Source organism: Pollachius pollachius (assembly GCF_949987615.1).
Source record: "Pollachius pollachius genome assembly, chromosome: 14".
NCBI classification, from domain to species: domain Eukaryota; kingdom Metazoa; phylum Chordata; class Actinopteri; order Gadiformes; family Gadidae; genus Pollachius; species Pollachius pollachius.
Window position 1 is genome coordinate 12,725,748 of NC_136947.1, and position 25,259 is coordinate 12,751,006.

At 45.3% G+C, this 25,259-nt stretch overlaps 3 protein-coding genes across 3 annotated transcripts in view; all 3 read left to right on the forward strand.

Annotated features, from left to right (window-relative positions):
* Window positions 1–5,432, forward strand: part of LOC307086480 (neuropilin and tolloid-like protein 1) — a gene marked incomplete at both ends in the record, with an annotated part of 8,609 nt that extends 3,177 nt beyond the window's left edge. The window contains 6 exons of the mRNA XM_079751705.1: window positions 2,036–2,077; window positions 2,441–2,568; window positions 3,035–3,263; window positions 3,602–3,715; window positions 4,194–4,338; window positions 4,778–5,432. Of these exons, the coding sequence (XP_079607831.1) occupies window positions 2,036–2,077; window positions 2,441–2,568; window positions 3,035–3,263; window positions 3,602–3,715; window positions 4,194–4,338; window positions 4,778–5,432 (1,313 nt within the window). The remainder of the gene's footprint in view (window positions 1–2,035; window positions 2,078–2,440; window positions 2,569–3,034; window positions 3,264–3,601; window positions 3,716–4,193; window positions 4,339–4,777) is intronic.
* A 989-nt stretch (window positions 5,433–6,421) lies between these two features.
* Window positions 6,422–8,313, forward strand: atpsckmt (fATP synthase c subunit lysine N-methyltransferase). Its single transcript, XM_079751681.1, has 4 exons — window positions 6,422–6,859; window positions 7,365–7,502; window positions 7,704–7,754; window positions 8,007–8,313. Exons 1-4 carry the CDS (start codon window positions 6,584–6,586, stop codon window positions 8,211–8,213), a joined length of 672 nt encoding a protein of 223 aa, XP_079607807.1. The 5' UTR covers window positions 6,422–6,583; the 3' UTR covers window positions 8,214–8,313.
* A 100-nt stretch (window positions 8,314–8,413) lies between these two features.
* On the forward strand, window positions 8,414–22,056 carry LOC307085800 (E3 ubiquitin-protein ligase MARCHF6-like). Its single transcript, XM_079750666.1, has 26 exons — window positions 8,414–8,672; window positions 9,850–9,946; window positions 10,117–10,190; window positions 10,288–10,431; window positions 10,603–10,675; window positions 10,904–11,081; window positions 11,238–11,421; window positions 11,690–11,751; window positions 11,957–11,989; window positions 12,279–12,330; window positions 12,775–12,833; window positions 13,117–13,197; window positions 13,672–13,740; window positions 13,862–13,936; window positions 14,516–14,650; window positions 14,977–15,096; window positions 15,562–15,662; window positions 16,114–16,251; window positions 16,554–16,731; window positions 17,011–17,080; window positions 17,485–17,666; window positions 18,159–18,293; window positions 19,055–19,144; window positions 19,393–19,525; window positions 19,809–19,944; window positions 20,667–22,056. Exons 1-26 carry the CDS (start codon window positions 8,654–8,656, stop codon window positions 20,740–20,742), a joined length of 2,694 nt encoding a protein of 897 aa, XP_079606792.1. The 5' UTR covers window positions 8,414–8,653; the 3' UTR covers window positions 20,743–22,056.
* Window positions 22,057–25,259: the final 3,203 nt, after the last annotated feature.

Consider the following 25,259-nt stretch of genomic DNA (forward strand, 5'->3'; position numbering starts at 1 on the left):
CTCAGGTATTTTCAAATATGATCACTGCGATGAGCACTGCTTCATATGAAAAGTTGCCGTCTGTGCAAATTGTAGACAGGCAGACATTAGTCTGCGTATTGCATTTGATAGTTGTTTTTAACTTTATATCAAATAGGCCTATCAGTTGTGATCAGAACTATCAGGCGATGTAGCCAATTAGGCCTACAAAGTTAAATAAATATTATGGCCCAGACACAACGACTGTAGTGTTTTTTATTTGAGGGATGCACAAGGTAATGCCAACATTGTTGAGGAGATAATGTAGGATATAATAATAATAATGGCAGCAATGACATTAATCGTTCTAATGATATGAACAAATTAATAATAACAAATCAAGCAGGAGAGAACTCCATCCGGGACGTATTGCGACGTGTGCCCGACGCAACAACACACGCATGTATCGTAGTGAGTTTTATATTATAGCCTATTGTTACATGTGACAGGCGTATGAAGCAATACTCGTTAATATAAGGAAATAGCCAAGCATGATTTACCATAACCTCCTACTTGCACTGTGTCTTTAAGAGATTATTTTTTCATCAGACGATTAGGCAAGGCAGTTGTTCGTCTGTTTACATCCAATGTCATGAATCCTGCATGCCTTCTTGCCAAATGCTAATCTCCTACCTAATTCCACTCATCAGGAGGGAATTAATTTCCTCTCACACATACGCACACACATACGCAGACAGACGCTCTTGCACGCATGCAAGCAAGCATGCACACACACACACACACACACACACACACACACACACACTCAGTGACCAGCTAAAGCAAAGGTAAACCCTTGGATGGATTAACAAGAAGAATTCTGGGTGATTGTTTCATCTGTAATCTCAGCCAGCACATCTTTTTCTATCGAAATGTACCCTGTTGGAAAAATCTATTATGATGACGCTATTAGGTTTTTACAGTGTATCTATGGATACCTATGTAAATCCCGGTTAGATCTTATCATTTTTATTTGGGAGTGTCCACAATCTAAAGTGGTAGAATGTAAATTTCTCAACAATATTTGTATCCCGGAAGAGTACAGGTATCCTAATGGTTTGTTGTCGAAATTCCCAAAGGAGGTTCTATAATTTTTTGGGGAAAAACATAAAAAGGTTCTTCTTTAAAACCAAAGCTTTAAAATACACACCGTTTTCATGTGCATGATCTATTGACCTGTTTGATTAAAATTTCAAGAAATAGTTTTGATTGTGTAAAAGATGACCTCATATGCAAAAATCAATCACACTTGTGAAGTAGTCAGGAAACGAGTTGGGCCACATAGATGCCACCCTCCTTAACACGTGTGTGGAGATTGTGTGTTGATAGCTCAAAGAATTATGTCATAGTGTAAATTTGAATAAATGCTAAGCTAAGTGCTTATACTCCATTTCTATTGCAAGTACCCGTCAGAAGGAGGCAGGAACTTGAAACTTGCAAGGAACATAGAGGAAACCTCGTTTGTGTGTGTATTCTTTGTTCATTAAGTTCACTATAGATTCAATTAATTTAGCGCAGTATGATTTATGTAGTTTTGTCTGGCTCTTATTCAAGCGCAATATTAAGAGATTTTAAACCTAAAGTCAATGTATAAAACAACGCCGGGTAAATCAAGATTAGTTTCTGTATTTATTTTTCTCAGCCCTTCTTCATCACTGGTGAAACCTAATCTGTTTCAGAATAAAATACCGGGATTAATAATCCAGCTACAGATGACATTCATCAGCGCAAAGATTTAGGACTCAATCTCCCCTGGTTCTTTATTCCTCCATTTTTGATTATTCTGTTTTCCCTGTTAGGAGCAGTAAGGGTATATATGTTCAACAGTGTGCAGGGAAGATGGCTGGAGTATAGTTCTAATGCAATGAAATTAATATTGTTTTTTTTCTTTTGTGCTATGTGTTTTGTCATAACTATACATGTATTTTCTGTTTTATTCAATATTAAACCAATTGTCGACGCGGATTGTCTCTGAAAACACTCTGTCATCTAATGTAACGTCATTCTTCGTCTTCAGATCCAGAATTCAAAGGCCTTGGAGAGCTCCCGCCCCTGCCTTGTGAGTATCACAAACTACTGTTTGGAGCTGCAGTCTAATAGGCCTGGTCAATTCTGTACCTGTATAGAGACACCTTGTAAAATGATCTATGTAGCAGTGCCCTAAAGTCTATATTCATCATCATCATCATCATCATCATCATCATCAACATTCTCCTGCTCCTCATCATCATTCTCCTACTCCTCCTCATCATCATCATCAGCATCATCATCATCAGCATCATCATCCTCACAGTAAATCCTTTGAAAGACTTTAAAGACACAATGTTGTTGACTACACCAGACTGACGTATTGCCAAACTGTTTCTAGCCGTTTCCCTACTTATACATGCATCCCTCTTTTTTCGCTTTTCCCTCCCCCCAGTTTGTGACTTTGACATGGTCGGTCCTGAAGGCTACGTGGAGTCGGCCGCGATATCAGCAGAGAGTCGGGCCCTGCCCACCGAGGCTGTGGACTGCAGGTGGTACATCCGTGCTCCGCCCAAAGCCAAGGTGAGGATGGGAGCTTCAAGTGCGGGAAGAGGTTGGGTCTGTTGTTGTGATGTCCATTGTTGTGGCGACTTATTTCTGGCCGTTAACTGTGATGTTTCTGTATTTAGTGTCTTCTGCATAAGGCATGATGGTGCTTGCATTTTTCTTGTGAAAGCATTCCTTCCTGACATATTCACACACCAAGGGGGAAGTAGGCTGATGATTCTCATGCATGTTTAATTGTGGCCAACATGTAAATATGGTTTCCCGGACTGGAATGCATCCATAACATCACTTGTGTCTGATGTCCCACTGGATATTTTGGCTAGCTAAGGGTCGACCATTGGGTCAAGCACTCAGTAAAGAAGTGGGCACTTTGTTAGCCCTCGTTGTTTAACGTTAAGAAGCCCTCATCGCACTCACCGACCACAAATGGCTGTCCCATGCTCTGAACAAGGAACAACACACCCATCCCATTCCTTCCCAGATCTACCTGCGTTTCCTGGAGTACGAGATGCACAACTCCAACGAGTGCAAGCGCAACTTCGTGGCCATCTACGACGGCAGCAGCTCGGTGGAGCACCTGAAGAACAAGTTCTGCTCCACGGTGGCCAACGACGTCATGCTGGTCAACTCGGTGGGTGTGGTCCGGATGTGGGCCGACGAGGGGAGCCGCAAGAGCCGCTTCAAGATCCTCTTCACCACCTTCCACTCGCGTGAGTTGCGGTTCCCCTTGCTTTGGACAGATGTCTACTTAATGACTCAATGGCTCAGACGTGATGAAAAATGATGAATGATCAGTCCCGCATTCGTAAGACAGTCCCGCGTCAAGTTCAGACCCTTTCTGACACACCTATTGGTTTTCAGCTGCTTATTGACGCCTCATTATTTGTATTATGTTCACATCGTATTCTGATTTATATTTACATCATATTGATATTCATGAAACATCAATCTTATGCAATCATCCTATTGCTATTGCAATAGGATTGATTGTGTAATATTATATGAATATCAATCATATTCATTAACCCTATTGCCTTTTGAATGGCAGCTCCTTGTGAGGGAGACACGTTCTTCTGCCACAGTAACATGTGCATCAACAACACACTGGTGTGCAACGGTATCCAGAACTGTGTCTACCCCTGGGACGAGAACCACTGTAAAGGTAACAGACAAAATCCCACTGCAACCACCCCTCTCTAAATGCTTTTGTTTTACTACAGTCGATTACATCTCATGTGGACATAGATTTACTATACACATACAAGGCACTGTCCCTGAGCAAGACTTGCAAGGTTGACACCGCCGTCAAAACATTTACTGTATATTTAATGTAGCTATAGCTATTTCACTTTCCTGCCTCCTTTTTGCTTTATTCCATTTAATAATTGACTATGACTATGCCTATTCATATATATATATATATACTGTATATAGACAGATCGACAGACAGACAGACTGACTGACTGACTGACTGACTGACTGATAGGTATTTCATTCATCCCTGAGGGGAAATGAAGGTGTTAGGGCATTCAGGTCAGAGTTGACTTCCTAGTTATACATATCATGAGAAAAGTGTTTAGCCTGTTGGATATAGAATTCACATGATTGGGTCAGCGTTGCTTCTGTCCTCCTCCTATCAGAGAAGAGAGTATCGAGTATCCTGGACACCCTGGATCACACAAACCTGACCATTATCGGAGTGACCATTATCGGAGTGATCATCCTGCTGGTCATCTCTGTCATCATCCAGATCAAACAGCCGCGCAAGAAATACATCATCCGCAGGTTGGGCTTCTTTTCAATGACTTGGGAGTCAGGGTTCAATTACTTGAGATTGGTTGTTTTTCTTTTGTTGCTGAAATTGCCGAATTCTACCCTAAAAAATGATCGTGAGCAGCTGCTTGTACAAATACACGCTCTTAACAAAATGTGAGAACAAAAATAACCCTTCTTGATTAAACATTACTTTAAAATACATGGTCATTTTTGAATAAACATAATTTCCATTGCATTAATTGTAATTGTTTAAAGTACAAGTCAACCCTGTTATTTTTTCTAGTATAATTTTACAAATTAGAAAAACAAGAAGATTACGATTTGCACTTTTTTGCACACACTCAAACATTCAAATTGTATGGACGACTCCGATTCCCAGCGGGACTCTGTATGAACGTATGACCCTACTGAAGCATGTGTGCTCTGTGCTCTCCTCTCCTCCCTCCAGGGATGACTTCGACCCCGCCTTGCTCCACCCAGGGTTCGAGCCGCCGCACTATGAGCTCTGCACGCTGCGCCGCGCCCCGTCCCGCGAGCTCAGCGATGCGGACGCCGCCGCCGACTACGACCGCTTCCACAAGCTGCTCCGTTCGTCCTCCCGCTGCATCCGCGACCACCACTGCGGCTCGCAGCAGGGCAGCGTGCACGGGAGCGTGCACGGGAGCGTGCACGGCAGCGTGCACGGCAGCCGCAGCAACCTGAGCCTGCGGGACGGCTCTGCCGCCATCTTGACCGATGGAGTAGGGCCTCTGGGTCTGGCTCCGCCCCCTCCTCCTCCTCCACCACCGCCGCCTCTGCCGTTGCCCCCGGCGATGCTGTTGGCCCAGCAGTCGCCGCGCAACGGCATGTTGCGCCACACCGCGCCGGTGGGCCGACGCAGCGTCATGGTGATGAACCACGAGGACGAGGACGAGGACGAGGAAGAGGACGAGGAGGATGAGGAGGAGCTGATGATGGAGGACGACGGTGTGCATCACAGAGCGCCGCATCACCACCTCCACCACCAGCACCACCACCCCGGGCAGCAGTACCACCACCAGGGCTTCTTCCCCGGCATGGAGCAGAGCCACGCCCCGCACCACGGGATGTCCAACGACTACTAGGTGGAGGTGGTGGAGGAGAAGGAGGTGGTGGAGGAGGAGGAGGTGGTGGTGGAGGAGGAGGAGGTGGAGGTGGTGGAGGAGAAGGAAGTGGTGGAGGAGGAGGAGGTGGTGGAGGAGAAGGAGGAGGAGGTGGTGGAGGAGGAGGAGGTGGTGGAGGAGAAGGAGGAGGAGGAAGGGGATGAGGAGGAGGTTGAGAAGGAGGAGGACAAAGATGTATCTAGTTCCTATTGTATGATTCAGGACAGGCTGGTGTCTATGTTTTGCTTTAAAGGAGGAAGTGTGTTCTTGAAAATGATTTTGATCTTCTGCTCTGGCTCGGTTCTAATGAGAAGCTGGTGGTGATAACTGCAACCGAAAACAAACCTCCCTGGTGGTAGTGAGGTTAGGTAAGTGTGTTGTTTTATCTGAGGTTGCCTACCAAACATGTACATACATTACATATGGTTCTTTCAACTTCCTCTGCTGTTATTTTAAAATATATATGTTTCCCCCTTTTTGTCTTTGAAAAAATATGACTGAATGAATGATACGGACAGCTATCCATGTACCCCTGGGTAACACTCAGCAATTCTGACGTCTACAGCTTTGTCTCGGTTCTCTAAATTAAAAATCCTATGCACAACAAGGCAACAATTGACATTTTGTTTAAAAATGCAGAGCCATCTATCTATCTCCTAAGCATAGATAACAAGTTAATTTCTGAGGGACAGGGAAGGTGTCATAGTTTTTGTAATTAAATTTTCTGTATTTGTTGGTGTTTTAAACTTTTTTAAGAGGGTGAACCAATCTTATATATTTTGTACAATTTACTGTATCCTCCTTTCTCGATTTTCTGCAATAAATGGTTACGTCTTCCCATATATCCATGAGACTTTTTTTCTTTACGCACAGGATTATTATAGGAACCTAAAGAGGGATCACTGTTCGTGGTACTGTAGCCACTCGGACAAATAACAGATGCACACCATCCTGTAGTCCCATTCGAAATACGGAGCGCCAGCTTGCCATAATCAAGCAATGTTATTTGCATAGCTGTTTAGATATGAATTTATAAACAACCAATACAACCTTGTATTGTGGTATTTAACAATGCCTAGTTAGGCTAAATAGTTTAACCTTTACGACGGTAAAGTAATTAATTCAGTAACGCGATGTCTCAAGAACAAATCCTTCTGGAAACTGCAGTCACGCAGGGCAAAGGTAACCAGAGCACAGCTAAAAAGCGAATTGGACTCATTGCAACGGGGATTATTGGAGGTTCTCTGGTTGCTCTGTACGCCGTCACAGCGCCGTTTGTGACACCTGCTCTGAGGAAGATCTGCCTTCCGTTCGTCCCTGCGACCACAACCCAAGTGGAAAACGTTCTCAAGGTGCTTCGGACGAGGTCGGGGACCTTGGTGGACATCGGAAGTGGTGATGGAAGGATCGTACGTACGATTCTGTACATTGATAAAAAAAATTATACCAATTACAAGTGTCTCGTGTATCATTGGAAAAACGGTTAGATCTGTGTATCATGAAATCTACCCGTGCGTAACCAAAGGACAGATGCTGGTCACTGGAGAGGTGCACTTTACGGTTCCCCAAGAACACCTCCTGATCACTTTTGCTTCTGCACACTTTTCAATTATATTGTGATGTCATATAGGATATTTGTGATTACTCGCACAAACTAATTCTCGGCCTACTTAGAAAAAAGAAAGGCACCAAATAGACCTCGAACTCAGGCATGCAATAGGTGAAGAGAGTAACCATGAAAACATCACCATCCTTTCAACTATCACTAGCTTGCACATTAATGAAACAATTTCCAACTATCGCTCAAACCTACTTAGAAAGATGTTTGGAAGGTTTGGAACTAGATAATATGGTTACAACAGGAAATCATTAAGTTCAGTCATTGGTCCGCCTAACAAGTTGTATGTGTTCCAGGTGATTGCCGCAGCCAAGCGTGGCTTCCATGCATCAGGCTTTGAGCTGAACCCTTGGCTGGTGTGGTACTCCCGCTACAGGGCTTGGAGAGAGGGAGTCCACCACTCCACGTCCTTCCACATCTCAGACCTCTGGAAGGTGAGTTCCTCACAGATAACAGGGTTTCATGTGTAAGGTGGAGCATCCATCGGTTTTGGCATAGGATTGTGAAAATGTACATTTGTATGGACATGTTTTTTTTATAGTCAATCATGTTGTAGAAAAGGAAACTGGAACGCGATGTGCCGAAAGGATGAGATAATGATGAGATAATTCATTGTGATCTGTTTTCTGTCCTAGGTGAGTTTTGCGCAGTATTCAAATGTCGTCATTTTCGGAGTCCCTCAGATGGTAAGTCCTTCTCAGACCTTTCACTATCAAGTGTCCTTATATCCTGCATAAAATGGTTGAAAAGGTTACTAACAACGTAACTAACCTTAGTTATAATGCCATGCATTTTACCATCCCGCAGAGGCATGTTTAGAAGACACAATCTTACAGCGTGAATGACATCAAAATCCTAAAATGGATACTATATATCTATATAACCTACGCAATATAATATAATGAAATCCTCACATTAAATAAATTTCTTTCTTCCAGATGGACCAGCTAGAGCTGAAGCTGAGCAGTGACCTCCAGAGTACAGCGATGGTGGTGGCGTGCAGATTCCCGTTCCCCAGTTGGGTGCCTGACCAAATGGCCGGGGAGGGCATAGACACTGTCTGGGTCTACGATGCCAAGACCTTTAAAACCCCACTACAAGGTCAAACAAGAGAAACCGAAGACAAACTGACTTCCACATTGTAGATGCAAATAGCCACTGTACAAAGGGAAAAGACATTGTACCATTTTTGGAAGCAGTGAAACTGATATGTGTGTTTCAAAACTCAACATTTCTGAATGTATGTTTTAAATAAAGTTATTCAACCACTTTTGTCTAAGTTTATGACCGTTCCTCTACCACCACCTAGCCGTCGAACTGTGTACTACAACCACATGCAACCGACTTGCATGCAATGTCTGCTATGGCCTGAGCGATACCTGATAACTATTGAGCGTTGCGCTCAGGGAAGAATCGCTATAAACGACGTTATCTTCACTTTGTACAGAAAACCCCCTCAGGCCTCGTCGAATAGGGATCCAAACAAAAGCCTAAGATGTCTTTACCTATCAGATAGCGGCGACCCTCTACGGATCGACTGGTTAGCCGGATCTCTGTAGCACTCCGCTGCCTGCAGCAAGTCAAGATGGACACCTCTGAAGAAGGTAGCTTTAGCTTCACTAACATTATCCTCGAGTCAAATGAGCTGGCTTATATCGCCCTATCGCACTGACTGCCCCTTCGAATTAGTTGTAGTTTCCGACTCGTTATTTCCAACTCTGTAGCTTCCTGTAGCTTTAGCTCAGGTCGGCCTTACACTCGCCTGGACCACGGTCTTTGGTCGGCTAACGAGCGAGTAACTCGATCTTTACACAACTAGAGTAAAACACGTTAACTAAAAAGCTGTTGAACGCGTTAAACATGTTTTGCTTCAGCTAAGCCAGCATTAGCTGCTAAAGGGGAGTGTTTTTGCACTGATGTGAGTGGTTAAACAAAAACGTATTTCGTTGAGGGTTGGCTATTCTAAAGTTTAGGCAAAGGTGAAGGCTAATTTGGGTCTATAGTTTTTGCAAGGGTCCGGCCAACGGTACGCAATGGTGGCATGTCTTTTATTTACGTGGTAGGCTACTGTCAAGCACTTTCCATACACAGATGGACTTCCCACTAGAATAAAATGCACTCTTTGTACAGGTTTGACTTGGTGGGTTAAACATGGTTATGCCTTAACTAATGCATTATAATATCCCATGATTCCGAGGCAGCAGCTGATATTCTTTTAAAAACCCTTCCAAAAGCTGCTGTAGGTAATGTTTTTCTAAAATGTTGGCTCCAAAACATATCTTGACGTCGTTACATTGACCAACACTCTGCTGTGAGTGAGTATCATTCCCAATCGAGTCAGCATTGCAGAGTTATTCTGTTGTTTTACCCATAATTATCCAGTTAATTGACAGCATGCTCTTTCTCTTTGAGCTTCTTTGGTTAGGAGTGTTCTTCCTGTGAAACTCAAGTATGGAATATCTCTGCACTCCTCATAGACAGGTGTAATGGGGCAACATTCAAAAAAGCATAATTGGTTAATACTCATACAAGCTTTAAGTATCTCTGTTTCTATTCGATTGTTAGGTCATGGGCAAAAGATACATTGGTACCCAGAAATTAAAAATGCAGGGGTTCATGAAATCAAAGGTTGACTGTCAAAGTATGCACAAATACACATATAAGAATTACAGTGGCCGCATGGCAGGTCATCTCAATGTAGTGAAAACTGACCAAGCTATTAAAAGGAGTCACAAACACGATGCATGAATGGCAACTAAATTGGTCCCTGTGTCTCTGCAGACATTTGTCGGGTATGTCGCTCCGAGGGGACCTACGACAAGCCCCTCTACCACCCGTGTGTCTGCACCGGCAGCATCAAGTTCATCCACCAGGAATGGTATGTGACCGTCAGTCCAGGCTCCACCGCTTTCCTATGCGTCTTGATTCACATATTGCACTTTCTTTGTTGATCAATTCACCAAGGGGTAGTGGATACCACACTTCATCATGTATATATATATATATATATATGTGTATATATAATTTTTATTTTAATTTTTTTTACAGTCTGCTCCTGTGGCTTAAACACAGCCAAAAAGAATACTGTGAATTATGCAAACACCGGTTTGCATTTACACCAAGTAAGTAGCAATGTTCCTCAACCCCCGTGAAAATCACAGATGAGTCTTACATATGGCATGCATCGATATAAACCCCTCCCCTTCTCCCCGTTCCAAGTCTATTCCCCAGATATGCCCTCGCGACTTCCGGTCCAGGACATCTTTGCAGGGCTGGTGACCAGCGTGGGGACAGCCATCCGGTACTGGTTCCACTACACGCTGGTAGCCTTTGCTTGGCTGGGCGTGGTGCCGCTCACTGCATGTAGGTCCTAACTGGTTGCTGTGTTGGTCTGAGATTTTCACCATAGGAACTACAAATGGGCAGGGTGATTGTTCTGACTGTTCTGTATGTGTCGTATGTGACATATGAATATGAATGACTGAGTAATATGGTTGTAATTGACTGTGCATTAACTTTCTTCATCACCAACAGGTCGTATCTACAAGTGCTTATTTACGGGCTCTGTGAGCTCGCTCCTCACCCTGCCGCTAGACATGCTCTCGACGTAAGATAGCACTCATCTCTCACCTCTACTACACACACGCTCACTCTAACTGTTGCCACACATAGTTTCTCTTCTGGTGACTGCACATGTGTCATGCACATGCTGTATGATTAATTCAAACTTTATTGAAATAATTGCTCTATCAACCTTCTCCCTCTACTTGCTCTTTCTCCTTCCATCCTCCTCCCACTCCTCCTCCCCCTCCTCCCGCCCTCCTTCCACCCCCAGGGAGAACCTGCTGGCTGACTGCCTGCAGGGCTGCTTTGTGGTCACGTGCACCCTGTGTGCCTTCATCAGTCTGGTGTGGCTCAGGGAGCAGATCGTGCACGGCGGGCCCCCCAACTGGCTGGAGCACAACCACCAGCCCCCGGCCCCGCACCGGCCTGACCAAGCGGAGCGCAACGAGGTCAGCAGCGTCGCCCCCTGCCAAGTCCAAAGCATGGGTTCCCCGTCGGTCGCACCCATCGCTTTTCAGCAGTTCATTAGAATGATTTTGCAGCATCTTCCACCCACGGATATATTGCTTTTTCAACATATTTTCAATGGGTTGTGCCTCCCAAAGGAAGCACCAGTGGACCCCGCAGTAGCTCCAGAGGGCCCGGTTCTGGGGCCAGCTGATGCCGGAGAGGAGGCCGAGCTGGACGAGGAGGAAGAGGAAGATGACGACGAAGAGGGCGAAGAAGAGGAGGAGGAGGAAGAGGAGGGGCAGCAGGAGGAAGCCGCCGATGGCAACAATGGAGGCCAAGGTGAGGGGGTGTTCCCGATGTCAAAGGGCGAAGTGCATGGTCGACCGGGGTTACTAAAGGCTATCTCCTTATCTTATCGCCATTTCTTTTTGATGGTTAGATACGTAACAATACAATGGTAGAGTAGGGAAGCCACGTCCTACACAAAATGGAAGCATGAAAACTACATGGCATTAAACAAGAGAAGGCCAACTTCCAATAACAATAAAAAAATCATACAAAAGTAAGTTGGACACCTATTTATTCTTGTGTGTCTGGGGTTGTGCAGAAGACCTGAACTGGAACGCTCTGGAATGGGACCGCGCTGCCGAGGAGCTGACCTGGGAGAGGGTGAGAGATGCCGTTTCAACCAGTTGTCATGGTCATTTTGGGGACACTTTAAGTTGAAGCATTTTACAATACTAATAGTGTGTACATCTCTAATCACTGGTTAACCCCAGGGGGACTCAAACCCCTAACCCTGGCAGTGTTGATGCTCACGCTTGAAGGACGCTGACGGGAATCGACTGACATTTCATTTTCTCCTGCTTTGTAGATGCTCGGTCTGGACGGCTCGCTCGTCTTCCTGGTAAGTGTGTGTGCACCTACACATGCGCTCACACTCACACTCACATCTCGCCCTCACAATCAGTAAGAGCTTTATTGCCGTGTCAGTGTTGTGAGTATTTGTTTAAAAATAATCAAATACAAAACACAACTGTAAATGCAATCACATAAAGAATCACATAATAAAATATACAAAATAAAATCTAAAGAATCGAAGGGAAAAGGGTTAAAATTGACTCACTGATTAACAGACGCACACACCGCAATGTTATGAATGATATGGATGTGTGCTTCTCTGTGTGTCCCTCCAGGAGCATGTGTTCTGGGTGGTGTCTCTGAACACCCTGTTCATCCTGGTGTTTGGTGAGTTCCCACCAGACCCGCACTGTAGCTCCCAAAAGCAGGAGACCCATTCAGACGCCATTTGAATCCTAGCTTCGGAGTGGCTTCGTAAGACCTGATACTAAGTGACTTCTTCATTCCTCTTTATGCACGTGCAACTATTGTGCAGAATCGCTTTTGGAAATGACTCTTTAGCAGTCACTTTTCTTCAAAAGATGTTTACCGGATTACATGTCATGTATGACATGATGCTTTACTACACCGAATGCTACGGATGTGTATCTGGAATACGTGAGGCAAGACACATTAAGGGAAATCCGGCCTCTGTACGTGTACTTTTCAGTGAGAGGCTCAGGCAAGAAAATACCTTTAGAAGGTCTTGACTGAGGTGAAGATGAGTAGGTGTGACCAGGTACCACCTGAATGCAGCATTAACCTACCCTCCATACTCCCTCGTCCCCACAGCGTTCTGCCCCTACCACATCGGCCACTTCTCCGTGGTAGGCCTCGGCTTGGAAGAAAACGTAAGTACTTGAAATTGAATAAAAGGAGAAATTATGTAATGCATGTACAAATTAGAACTGGCATGTACTGCCACTGAAAGTGTCGATGGTGTAAATTGTAAGATATTGTAAATATTCTAAATCAGTATGATGGTTTGTTTGTTTAATAATGGTTAGGGTGAATAATGGTATGTTAATGTTTGATATTGATATACATTTGCTGAAGATGTAGATCTCTTGTGATCAGGCGTGAATATATTTTTGTATTTACTCTTGTGTGTTGTGGTTGTTGTGGATGTTGCAGGTTAAAGATTCCCACTTCGATGGCCTTCTCACCACCATACTGGGCTACATCCTCCTGGCCGCCGCACTCATAGTCTGCCATGTATCCTGGAAGTGAACCGGAGCAAAGCAGCACGTGCACAGGACACACATGCTCATGCTAGTGTGTGTTCTGTGCGCCTGTGTAGAGGCCGGTGTGCAAGTTGTTTAGTGCAATAATGAGTTAACTCGTTTGTTTGTTTGTTGGTTAGTTAGCTAGCTGTTTTCCTTGCGGAGCCAGCCTTTCCGTAACCATGGTGACATAGTGCTGATCAATGGTAGAGGCTGAGACTAGCGAGCCATCTAGTTTGGTTGTTAGTGGGTTGGTTAGCTAGAAAGCTGAGTGTTTTTCTTTCTTCATCTGAACCGCCATAACCTACTAACTTCCGTAACTAGGTTTCTGTCTATAGTATACAGTGACAGAACTAATGTCTCAGTAAGTACACCGTGAGAGTTGAAGTTGCGGTTTTAGGATTGGTTTCTAGTTTTGAGTGTTCCACAACTGTGTGTTTGGGGTCCTTAACGTCGGGTCTCCCAGACGCTGGCCTCCCTGGTGAGGTTCCAGAAATCCAGACGACTCCTGGGAGTCTGTTACATCGTCGTCAAGGTAACCGGCAGCCCCTCGATCGACGCGGACCGTGCTCTGAATGCAGATTCGGCCTCTTTTGGAGGGAGAGACTTGCCTTCTGTAGTCAGATTAACAATAAATATTGTTCTATTTTTTTCAGGTCTCCTTACTGGTTGTCATGGAGATAGGCTTGTTCCCTATGATTTGCGGCTGGTGGCTGGACATCTGCTCATTGGTTTGTCAATCACACTAAAACTCAAACTCCTACCATTTGACACACACTGTGAAATATAGGTTCACATATTCAATAAATGGTTAAACGGTTAAATTAATGCAGGCAGGTAGTCTAGTGGTTTGAGTGTCTTTAACCCCACCAAAAGGTTCATGGTACAAGTCCTACCAGACCGCAGTAGTTTTGGATGAAAGTATGCTAAATTACTAAATATATAATTGTATTAAATGCAAAAATCCTGTATTTGAAAAGCAAAAGTAAACAAATTTCGTTCTCTTTGGCGCCACCTTTGATAGGGGTGATTTGTCCCAGAGATACAGACCGTCCAGTTCGTAACATTTACAATGCTGCAAATGCAAGGACTTTCATCAGTGGGCCAAAGGCTCAATCACCTTTTGTGTTCCCTCATTCGTCGTTAGATAGCGACTAGAAAACATACATTTATAAAAGAAATCTTTGAGACTGTGATCTTAAGAAGTGTTCATTCCCGGAAGAGAACCTGATGGTGTGTGTGTGTGTGTGTGTGTGTGTGTGTGTGTGTGTGTGTGTGTGTGTGTGTGTGTGTGTGTGTGTGTGTTGCAGGAGATGTTTGATGCCACTCTGAAGGACCGTCTGCAGAGTTTTGACTCCGCCCCCGGCACCACCATGTTCCTCCATTGGCTGGTGGGCATGGTCTACGTCTTCTACTTCGCCTCGTTCATCCTGCTTCTCAGAGAGGTATGCTGTGTGCATGTGTCTTTGGTGTCAATTCTGGTGTTCCTAGTGCGTTTGGTTCTGGGATCAAACCCCAATGTCCGCAGTCTACCTGTAGGTATCATTGAGCAAGGCGACCCAGCTCATTCAGGACCTGTATCTGAAATCCCTTTCAGACACGTCGGGTAAATGCTCCTGCTAATGACCCAACGTGTGTGTGTGTGTGTGTGTGTGTGTGTGTGTGTGTGTGTGTGTGTGTGTGTGTGTGTGTGTGTGTGTGTGTGTGTGTGTGTGTGTGTGTGTGTGTGTGTGTGTGTGTGTGTGCGCGCGCGCGCGGTGTGTGTATCTAGGTGCTCCGACCTGGCGTTCTGTGGTTTCTGAGGAACCTGAACGACCCGGACTTCAACCCGGTCCAGGAGATGATCCACCTGCCCGTGTACCGTCACCTGCGCAGGTTCATCCTCTCCCTGGTCAGTCAGCCACTGGGTCTCCAGAACTATAGTCCGGAACTAGTTTGACCTACTGTCGCACTGCATGTACGCCGTTTCCAGGCCCTTATGCTAAAATACCCATTGGTAATTGATTCTTGAACTTTGTAATATTTCTAAAAGGAATAAAAGTCCCAAGAAAAGAAAGTCCCTTAAAGAGAATATTGGTAATACATGAAATGGTCATGAATAAAATCATGTCTTTCACAAACAAAAGACAGACAGAAAACTTTAATGAATATTTACTTAACCCATAGTTGGAATCAGAAGAAGTTTTTTATGGTGCATGCCTTTCTTGTTGCGTTATTACTGTATTTATTGTGTGTGTGTGTGTGTGTGTGTGTGTGTGTGTGTGTGTGTGTGTGTGTGTGTGTGTGTGTGTGTGTGTGTGTGTGTGTGTGTGTGTGTGTGTGTGTGTGTGTGTGTGTGTGTGTGTGTCCTCCCCAGGTGGTGTTTGGCTCCATAGTACTACTCATGCTGTGGCTTCCAATCAGAATCATCAAACTCATCCTTCCTACCTTCCTGCCCTACAACGTCATGCTCTACAGGTTAATGACCACTTATTTCCCTTTCAGTTATGCACGCAAATGTTGTTTAAAAGGGGACCTAGCATCCTAGTCTGTGCCGTCTTCAATACGAAAACCTCTAAGCCAATCACCTGGAAGACAACTGATGGAGATCCTATTGGCCAAGTCAGCACTGTACACACATTATCTACATGAACAGGACGTTCAGAGAGATGCACACGTTACAATTTCTATGCATCCAATATTCAACCTCAAAAACCGCCAGTGACTAAAAAAGGGTGTGTCTGTGTCACTTTAGAAAAATAACTTTTGCAAAATGACTACATAGTAAACAGTAAATCAGAACTTCTACCTTCTATGAAAGATGTTAAAATCGATGCATAATGACAAAGTGATGAGTCGTCCTTATGGTTGCCCCACACCGAAGCCACGCCCCCTGACGGTGTGTTTGCCCCGCCCCCTGTCTCTTTAGCGACGCCCCGGTCAGCGAGCTGTCCCTGGAGCTCCTCCTCCTGCAGGTGGTGCTGCCGGCCCTCCTGGAGCAGGGCCACACCCGGCAGTGGCTCAAACGGCTGGTCCACGCATGGACCTTCACCGCCGGATACGTGCTGTAAGCCGGGACACACACACACACACACACACACACACACACACACACACACACACACACACACACACACACACACACACACACACACACACACACACACACACACACACACACACACACACACACACACACACACACACACAACGGTCGGTCAGAATGGAGCCTGGGTCCTCCACTAAGGCGAGCCCCACCCAGGATGTGGTTAGCGCGTTAGCTGCCCCTGTACCACCGCCTCCCTGTCTGGTATGGAGTCCTCTAAAGTGGACCAGCCTAATCAATACATGCCCCCCCTCCCCCCCCAGCGACCTCCACTCCTACCTGCTGGGGGAGTACGAGGAGGAGGACGAGAGGCAGGCCCACGACCACGAGAGGATGGGCGGGCTGCGGGAGGGGCTCCACGCCCTGCACCAGGCCCTGCTGCATCAGGGGGGGCCCCTGGGCTTCCAGCCCTACTACCGACCAATCCACTTCCCCCTCAAGGTGGGCGCCGGCCAATCGGGTCATCGGGGGACGGGAGGGGGGATGGCTCTGGGGAGTGGGGGCTGAGCAATGGGCCCACTGGGTGTGGCATCTGTAGTGTAAACCGAGTGGGAGGAGCTAAGGACACTTAACGTTTTTTAGAATGGGAAAGAAAATGCTCGCCCGGTTTAAGTGAGTGAACTTCAATCAGCCGTATCCCCCAATTGTTGATGTTGAAAAGGGGAGATAAATTCTGTGTGTTCTTATGTGTGTGTCTGTGTGTGTGTGTGTTCCGAGCAGATCGTTCTGCTGGTGGTCCTCATGTGTGTGACCCTCTTACTGGCCAGCCTGACGTGTCTCACTATACCAGGTGTGTTGAAACACACACCCAGTCTTTTTTCCTCTTGCCCTATTCTCCCATTTCCTCTCTTCCTCTTCCATTCTACCATTTCAATTCATTCTCTCTATTCTAGTTTTTCTATGCTATTTCTCCATCCCAAAAACGACCTGCGCTCCCAGAAATCCCCTGTCTTGGATTAAGCAAGCACTATCTTATCCTCTTTCGGGGCGGGTCACACAGAACAGTGAAAGTGCCGCCCACTTCCCCAATGCCTCCCCATGGTGCTAAGGGATGCACCATGTTATTTGGCCGCGCGTGAAAACGTAACCAACCAACCGAACGCTCTGCCGTGGCGTTTCGGGAGCGTTGGTGTCTGGCGTCGCCCGAGACACCGCCTATTAGCCTCCACCCACACCACTCCCGTCTCTCCCCAGTGCTGGTGGGCCGCTGGCTGATGTCCCTGTGGATGGGCGTGGCCACGGTGCACGAGCTGTACACAGCGGCGGGGGGGCTGTACGTGTGCTGGCTGGCGGTCCGCGGCATCACCATCCTGCTGGCCTGGATGCCCCAGGGGCCCGGGGCCATCCTGCAGAAGGTGCAGGAGTGGACCCTCATGGTGACCAATGGACACGCGCACACACACACACACACACACACACACACACACACACACACACACACACACACACACACACACACACACACACACACACACACACACACACACACACACACACACACACACACACACACACACACACACCCCTTCACATGCACAAAAAACGCACAGCACACATATGTACATGCGAACAAAGGGCCTCGGATGTTGTGCTATGGCCCTTAAGTGCACTAGGTGGTCTTCACTGTTAAATACACGTGTATTTCAGGAGGAAATGGAACGTCCCATTTTGCTGTGTGTTGCTTTTTTCACTCGGACCCTGTATCGTCCACAACCACGATCTCACAGCTCCTCCTGGTGGTGCCCGGATTAGATAAAGTAGCCCTCGTAATTGCAAACATGTCCCCTATTCTCTTTAGCTGTTGTGTTATTTTGCGGTGGCGATGAAGAGGTTGATCCCCGTGTGTGTGTCTGCCGCTCCGTGAACAGATCGTGAAGACGGTGGTGGTGGCGGCCATGCTGGCCGGGCTGATCCCCCTGCTGCTGGGCCTGCTGTTTGAGCTGGTGGTGGTGGCCCCTCTCCGAGTCCCCCTGGCCCAGACGCCTCTCTTCTACCCCTGGCAGGTAACCTCAGCCTCCGGCCCCGGGCCTCTGGGTGTCTCTCCGGGCAAACTGTAGCCTCGCTCCCAGGGTTTATAACTGGGTAACTAGGGAGTCTGTTAACTGGTCTACAGCTCATAGGGAGTCAGAGACTGGGGACTGTTAACTGGTCTACAGCTCATAGGGAGTCAGAGACTGGGGACTGTTAACTGGTCTACAGCTCATAGGGAGTCAGAGACTGGGGACTGTTAACTGGTCTACAGCTCATAGGGAGTCAGAGACTGGGGACTGTTAACTGGTCTACAGCTCATAGGGAGTCAGAGACTGGGGACTGTTAACTGGTCTACAGCTCATAGGGAGTCAGAGACTGGGGACTGTTAACTGGTCTACAGCTCATAGGGAGTCAGAGACTGGGGACTGTTAACTGGTCTACAGCTCATAGGGAGTCAGAGACTGGGGACTGTTAACTGGTCTACAGCCCATAGGGAGTCAGAGACTGGGGACATTCTGTTGCCAGGATAATGCTACAATTCATGATCCTCTCTCAGCCCTCTCTTCTTCTATATATTCAGTTATTATAATACCTAAAATTCAAGTCCAAGAAGGTTCTGGGAAGACTTGTGGCAAAAGAACGGCTGCTTCTCGGAGAAGGATTTGCCCAATCCTATTTTTGTCTGGAAAATAGTTATTTGTTTAATGCTATTGTTTTGTCACCCATGAGACCTGATGTAGTGGTGATGTTGACCTGTTTGGACACTCTTTGTTGTGTGATGTTTCTGTGACAGGACTGGGCCCTGGGTGTGCTCCACGCCAAAATAATCGCCGCCATTACACTTATGGGCCCCCAGTGGTGGCTCAAAACTGTTATCGAGCAGGTCGGTACCATATTTCACAATAAGAGCGTTTCCAATGCCTTTGGCAAACTAACCGTTTTATTTTGACGATACCATGTGTCAGTAACAATATAACTTATCATCTCTTTAACGATTCAAGCCTACCAGCATAGATGGCATTTCTTCTTGTTCAAATAATACCGGGTTACAGACACCGATTTTCCAATGGGACTGGATTACTATGAATCCCAAATTTTACACCTGTTGGTTTTTACTCTTCCTTCTCGCAGGTCTACGCCAACGGTGTGCGTAACATCGACCTGAACTTCATCGTACGGCGGCTGGCGGCTCCGGTCATCTGTGTGCTGCTGCTGTCCCTGTGCCTGCCCTACACCATCTCCAGAGGCATCGTGCCGCTAGTGGGTCAGTTCCACACCGGATGTGCACTGAGCAGCATCATGTGTTTTACAAGTTCAACATGGGCGGCAGTTACAAAGTGCACGTTTTAGGAACTGACTACGATTCATTTAACCAATTTTCCTCCATCTACACATCCAGCCATCCCAATTAGCAAACAGTGTCTCTCTTTCCATCAGATATGACAGGAACGTTTCCAGGATCAGTGTTTCTAGTTTAAGATGGTCACTCTACATTCCTTATTGACAGTGTGTGTGTGTGTGTGTGTGTGTGTGTGTGTGTCCGCCAGGCGTGGAGCCAGACATGCAGGTTCTGGTGGAGAGGAGGATCTACCCCTTTCTGCTGATGGCCGTGGGGCTGCTGGCCGTGCTCTGCTTCCAGCTGCGCCAGTTCAAGCGCCTCTACGAGCACATCAAGAATGACAAGTCAGTAGTAGTACATTCTAGAACACTGGGGTTTATTTTACAGCACTGTGGTATTCTAGAGCAGTAGGTTTTATTCTATAGCAGTGGGGTATATTAGAGCAGTCTGGTATAGCCTACATCAATGGGGTACATTCTAGAGCAGTAGGGTATGGTCTAGAGCAGTAGGGTATATTCTAGAGCAGTAGGGTATGTTCTAGAGCAGTGGGGTATGTTCTAGAGCAGTGGGGTATGTTCTAGAGCAGTAGGGTATATTCTAGAGCAGTAGGGTATGTTCTAGAGCAGTAGGGTATGTTCTAGAGCAGTGGGGTATGTTCTAGAGCAGTGGGGTATGTTCTAGAGCAGTGGGGTATGTTCTAGAGCAGTGGGGTATGTTCTAGAGCAGTGGGCTATGTTCTAGAGCAGTGGGGTATGTTCTAGAGCAGTGGGGTATGTTCTAGAGCAGTGGGGTATGTTCTAGAGCAGTGGGCTATGTTCTAGAGCAGTGGGGTATGTTCTAGAGCCGTATGGTATGTTCTTGAGTAGTTTGGTACGTTCTACATTAGTGAGACATTTACAACCGTTGGTTATACCCTAGAGGGGTGGGTAATAATTCTAAAACATTGGGGTACATTTGAGAAAAGTGGGACATAGTCTAGAATAGTGAGGTATTCTAGAACCGTGGGTTTGTATTAATATGAACCGAACCCCACCACCTGCTCCCCCCTCCCCCGTGTGTCCTGCAGGTATCTGGTTGGCCAGCGGCTGGTGAACTACGAGCGCAAGGCGGCCCAGTGCCCCGCCCCCTCCCCCTCCCCCTAGCCGCGTAGGACTTTTATTTTGAAAGGCTCTCCAGCTGACACTAAGACCCCCCCACTGCAGGGGAGCTTGGTCTCTGACATTTCACACGATTTGAAGGAAGACTACGTGAACATTTCTGCTAATGCAGCGGGAAAAACGGCAAGTGTGTTTGTACGCCACCTTTAGCAATGTCTCATCGGTATAGTGAAAAATGGCAAAACAAAAGCTGTAATATGCAGATGGTGAGACATTTAGCATGAGGCATTTTTATTTTTTACATATTTATTCGATGAATTTGTTTTGATTTGATTGTTTTTTTTAAATAGATTTCAGTAGTGCGTGTTTGGACCAAGATGATAGAGGCTCCAAAAAATATAATTTTAACAACTACTACCAGAAAGTTTGTTATTTTTAGCCAATTTTTGTATCCTTTATGTTTAAAACATTTCTGTGTGTAATCGCAAAGTAGATGTTATAAATGCAGGTGGATTCATGCCGATGAATACATTTCTAAACAGGCAGCGGACTAACTTTAAAAGCTTTTAAGTTAACTCTGAGAAGTGACATTCACTCAAGTACTGCAGACAGTGTATCACTCTGAACGTTTCTAAAATGTGCATATTTAGCATTTAGAAAGAAGGGATAAAAAGGTTGCGGCCATGATTTTTACGTTCTCCATAAGTTTTGTGTTATAGACGTATAAAAAAACATTTCATTCTTTCAAAACCAGTTTAAGTTTAACAAGCCCAGTAAGGAGTGGAATAAAAAGACATTTGGAGAAAATGGAAACCAGGGACGACGACGACAGGAGCAGATCACACTCGACGGCCACCGTCCCTCGTTCCAGCCGGCACTCGACCACCACTGGGCGAGAGTCGAACCCACGCCCTCGGGCTCTCCGTGGGAACAAACCTAGTGGGAGGTTCATCGTGTGGTCGAGGCTCTGGTTGGAACCACTGCCCGGTGGCTAACGTGTGAATGCTCTGCAACACTGAAAAAGTTTCTTAATACTTAATAGTTTGTAGGTTATTTGTTTGCATCTCAGGGAAGAACCGGTGCAGCAGTAGTGGCTGAATGTTGCACCCTTTGTGCCTATATTTCGAGTATTACTAGAACCATGTTCTTGTGTGGACAACGTAGGACCCTTTTTCGACGTGTGTGTGTTTTGCACTTTATGCTTTTTTCTTTTTCTTCTGAATATAAGGTCAAAATCTCTCTTCCCCCCCCTAACCCATCATAACGAAATATTGTAATGTCAGTATTCTACTGTGGTGAGTCAATTGTTAGGTTTTATGCTTAAAATCATTAATAAGAAGCATGGTTGATATAAAAAAAATGCTAAAGCATTTGTTTGAATCTTTGTGTGTGTGTGTGTCTGTGTGGGCATCAGTGATTAAGTGGTGGAAAACCCACATTTCAACTTTATATCTTCAGTTTATAGTACTGATTGGTATAAACCAAAGTGTTTTACAATTGAAGGGAAATATTCAAAGAAACGGTTGGTTGACTCAGTGCTTGTTCAACAAAGTAGACTAACACTAAATTGTTGACTAAGAAAAAATGATGGGATTGGTGAACATGTCAAAAACTTAAATCCGATATATTTAAACTGGTTGACATTTTTTTGTATTTCAATTCTCTTCACTGCCTCAATCGGTTTCATCCGTTTTTCATTAATTAGTAGGCACTTTCATATTTTTCAACATTAGCGCAATGCTCTTGAATCTTAAATTTGAATTGCAATGTAACGTGGATGCCGAAAGTTAGGCTATTTTCTTCCAAACTTGACCGCTCCAAATGGAGTTCACACATAATCTGGTCTTTATAAACCATAAAATAAAAACGATTTAGGCCTAATCATTTTCATAAATCATTTTCTGAAAGTTTCGCAAAAGATATTAGATATAAAGATATAAAACCACTGTTATGTTGCCTAAAAGACACTTCTTCTCTATTCTGTTCACCTATAAAATGTTTCACCGGTTCCAGCATTTGTTAAATTGAGTAATCAATTTTATTTTTTTATAGCCCTTATAGGCCAAATATTTATGGCACCCCCCCTTTACCCAAGCCCCCTTGAAATTAGCAAGGAAGAAATCTTGAGAAGAAACGCATAGTAGGGGATCCCTTCTTCCAGGGATGGTCAGGAGTGCTTATCTGATTAGGTTCAGCTGATAAAAATGTGGACATTTCTGGTGATTGAGTGTGTTTCAACCCATGGTTTCAACTAATATGAAACACATTCATCTACTGCCACACGGTGGTAGTAGTAAGGACTGCAGTCAATATTTTATGCGTCGAAAAGTGGTAGAAGCAATGTCATACCTGCTATATTTATATTTTGGTTATAGGGCCTTCTTCTAAAACATTGTTTTAAATATATAATGCTATAATTTTTACTTTTAATATTTATATCACGCTTTATTGGATGTACAGGCCAACAAAACTAACTTTTTTTACGAATATAAAGGGATATATGTTTTATTCATAACAGGACTATTTACAAAAAATCGTCATCAACTAAGGTAGAAATATTTACAAAGACCTTTGTTAATGATTATGGAGAACAATTAAGACACAAACCTATAGCCTGCATAACAATGCCAATATTAGGTTTCCCATAACTGAAAAACAATCGAAAGTAAATGGTTACAGCTAAATATCAGTTGGTTTTAGATGTTGGATATACATGTTTGCTCGGGAGTGAATTGTTCTGAGAACAGGACAACTGCGGGGGAACAGAGAAGGTAATAAGGCCAAGGGATATTTCTGACCAATCCAATTAGGGACTACCCTTAACTAGCCTCAACTGCACCACAAGTCCTCAGATTAAGGTCATACGCCCACGAAGCACTCCCAAACACATACCAAATCACTTCCACCAACAATCTCTTGAATCTGATTCTTTGATGAATATGGGTGCAATCGGGCCAGAAAACCCTTTAGCCTGCGTCACAAAATAAAAATAAACAAACCTTTGTATAATACTCAAGTTGTCATAAATATATGTCAATGCGCCACTGTCAGTGACTGAACTGAAATTGTCAAAGTTCCACTTGAAATGTCACCTTAAGGGTCTAGTATTTGGGTAATTTTTTCAGACTTGTGTTTGCACCCTTAGTAAGATGAGAATCAGAGGGAATGTGTCATGCACGGTTGGGTCACTAGTCCTAGACATGTTCTGCTTGGTCTACTCAAAAGACAGAGGGCAGCTAGTTTGTTACTTCTTAAGTAGTGTATATTTTTGTCTGAATTAATCTAGAGTGGAGGAGTGGACTACATTTAAAAGTGTACACAGAGTGACAGTGAAAGCAAAGGACTTAAAGAAAGAGAGAAAAAAGGGAGCTAGAGCAAAAATGTACGGAGAACATTAACCTTATATGAAACTAGTTGTCCCGGGTCAAGTAAAACAATAAAAAGTTGGAAAATAAAATGCTATGGTAGTCAAATCGCGTGGACCACCCCTGGACCAATCCCCCCCTGCCCTACCAGCAACACTAGTTCACCAAAGGGTGAAAGGCTTTGTGAGGATCCAATGTGCTGTCAGACAGAAGAAAGAGTCCCAGACACAGATGGAGAGAGAGAGTGAGAGGAGAGAGACGCACACACACACTAAGTGGATTATCACTTAGTTCACTCGAATGCGCCTCCGTCTCATCAGCGGCGGATATTAAATATTTGCCTGCTGGGGAATACGGGCTTAGTTAAGTAGCCTCACACTGGTGACAGTATCACTTAATCCAGCCCGGAGCCTAGCGCATTCCTTTGAGCCTGGCTTTATTCAAGAACAAAGCTGGGGTGTGTACACATAGGACCTGGACTTCCCTGCTGGACTACAGGAACACCTGTGTGTGTGCCATGACAAAACACTGTGGGGAAGGACTTGGCTTACGAGGAAACAGTGTAGTGGGTATTTCTTTTATAATTGTGGCAGGTTTGGGATTACAGAAGAGCGATGCGTCCTCATGGATTACTTGTGCCTTACAACGGCTCCTGGCTGGGTTTCCTGTGGCAAGAGAAGACTATCCGTCACTGGAGGTAAATCTCCATTAGTGTGTAAGGAAGATGTACACGCTAACCTCATGGGCATGCACTATATTTATGCACTTTGTGGATCCATTTTTTAACCCAATTATAGCAGATGCCTACACCTGGAATAACTCACCTCAGACCAACGGGAGAGCCATGTTTTCGACATCTATGGCAACCTGAGAACTCTTTATTGATGAGGTTTGAACGAACAACCATGACATCAGCGAGCAACTCCCAGGATCTCTGGTGACCCTTGACCCTTATTTGATTTCATTTTCACACTTCCACTGGAACACTACAAGAAACAGTTGACAGGGAGAACAGAATGTTCTAATATGTGTGCTTGTACCAGGTGGGCCTAAACACCCCTCCCCCCTGTCCCGCCTCCCTCCCGCCCTCCCCTGACCCCCTGTGACCCTGCCTTCGGCCAGGACTCCAAAAGGACAAGAGACGGAAGGTGGTGGTGGTGGTGGCGGAGGTGGTGTTGATTGTGTCGTGGGGGTTAA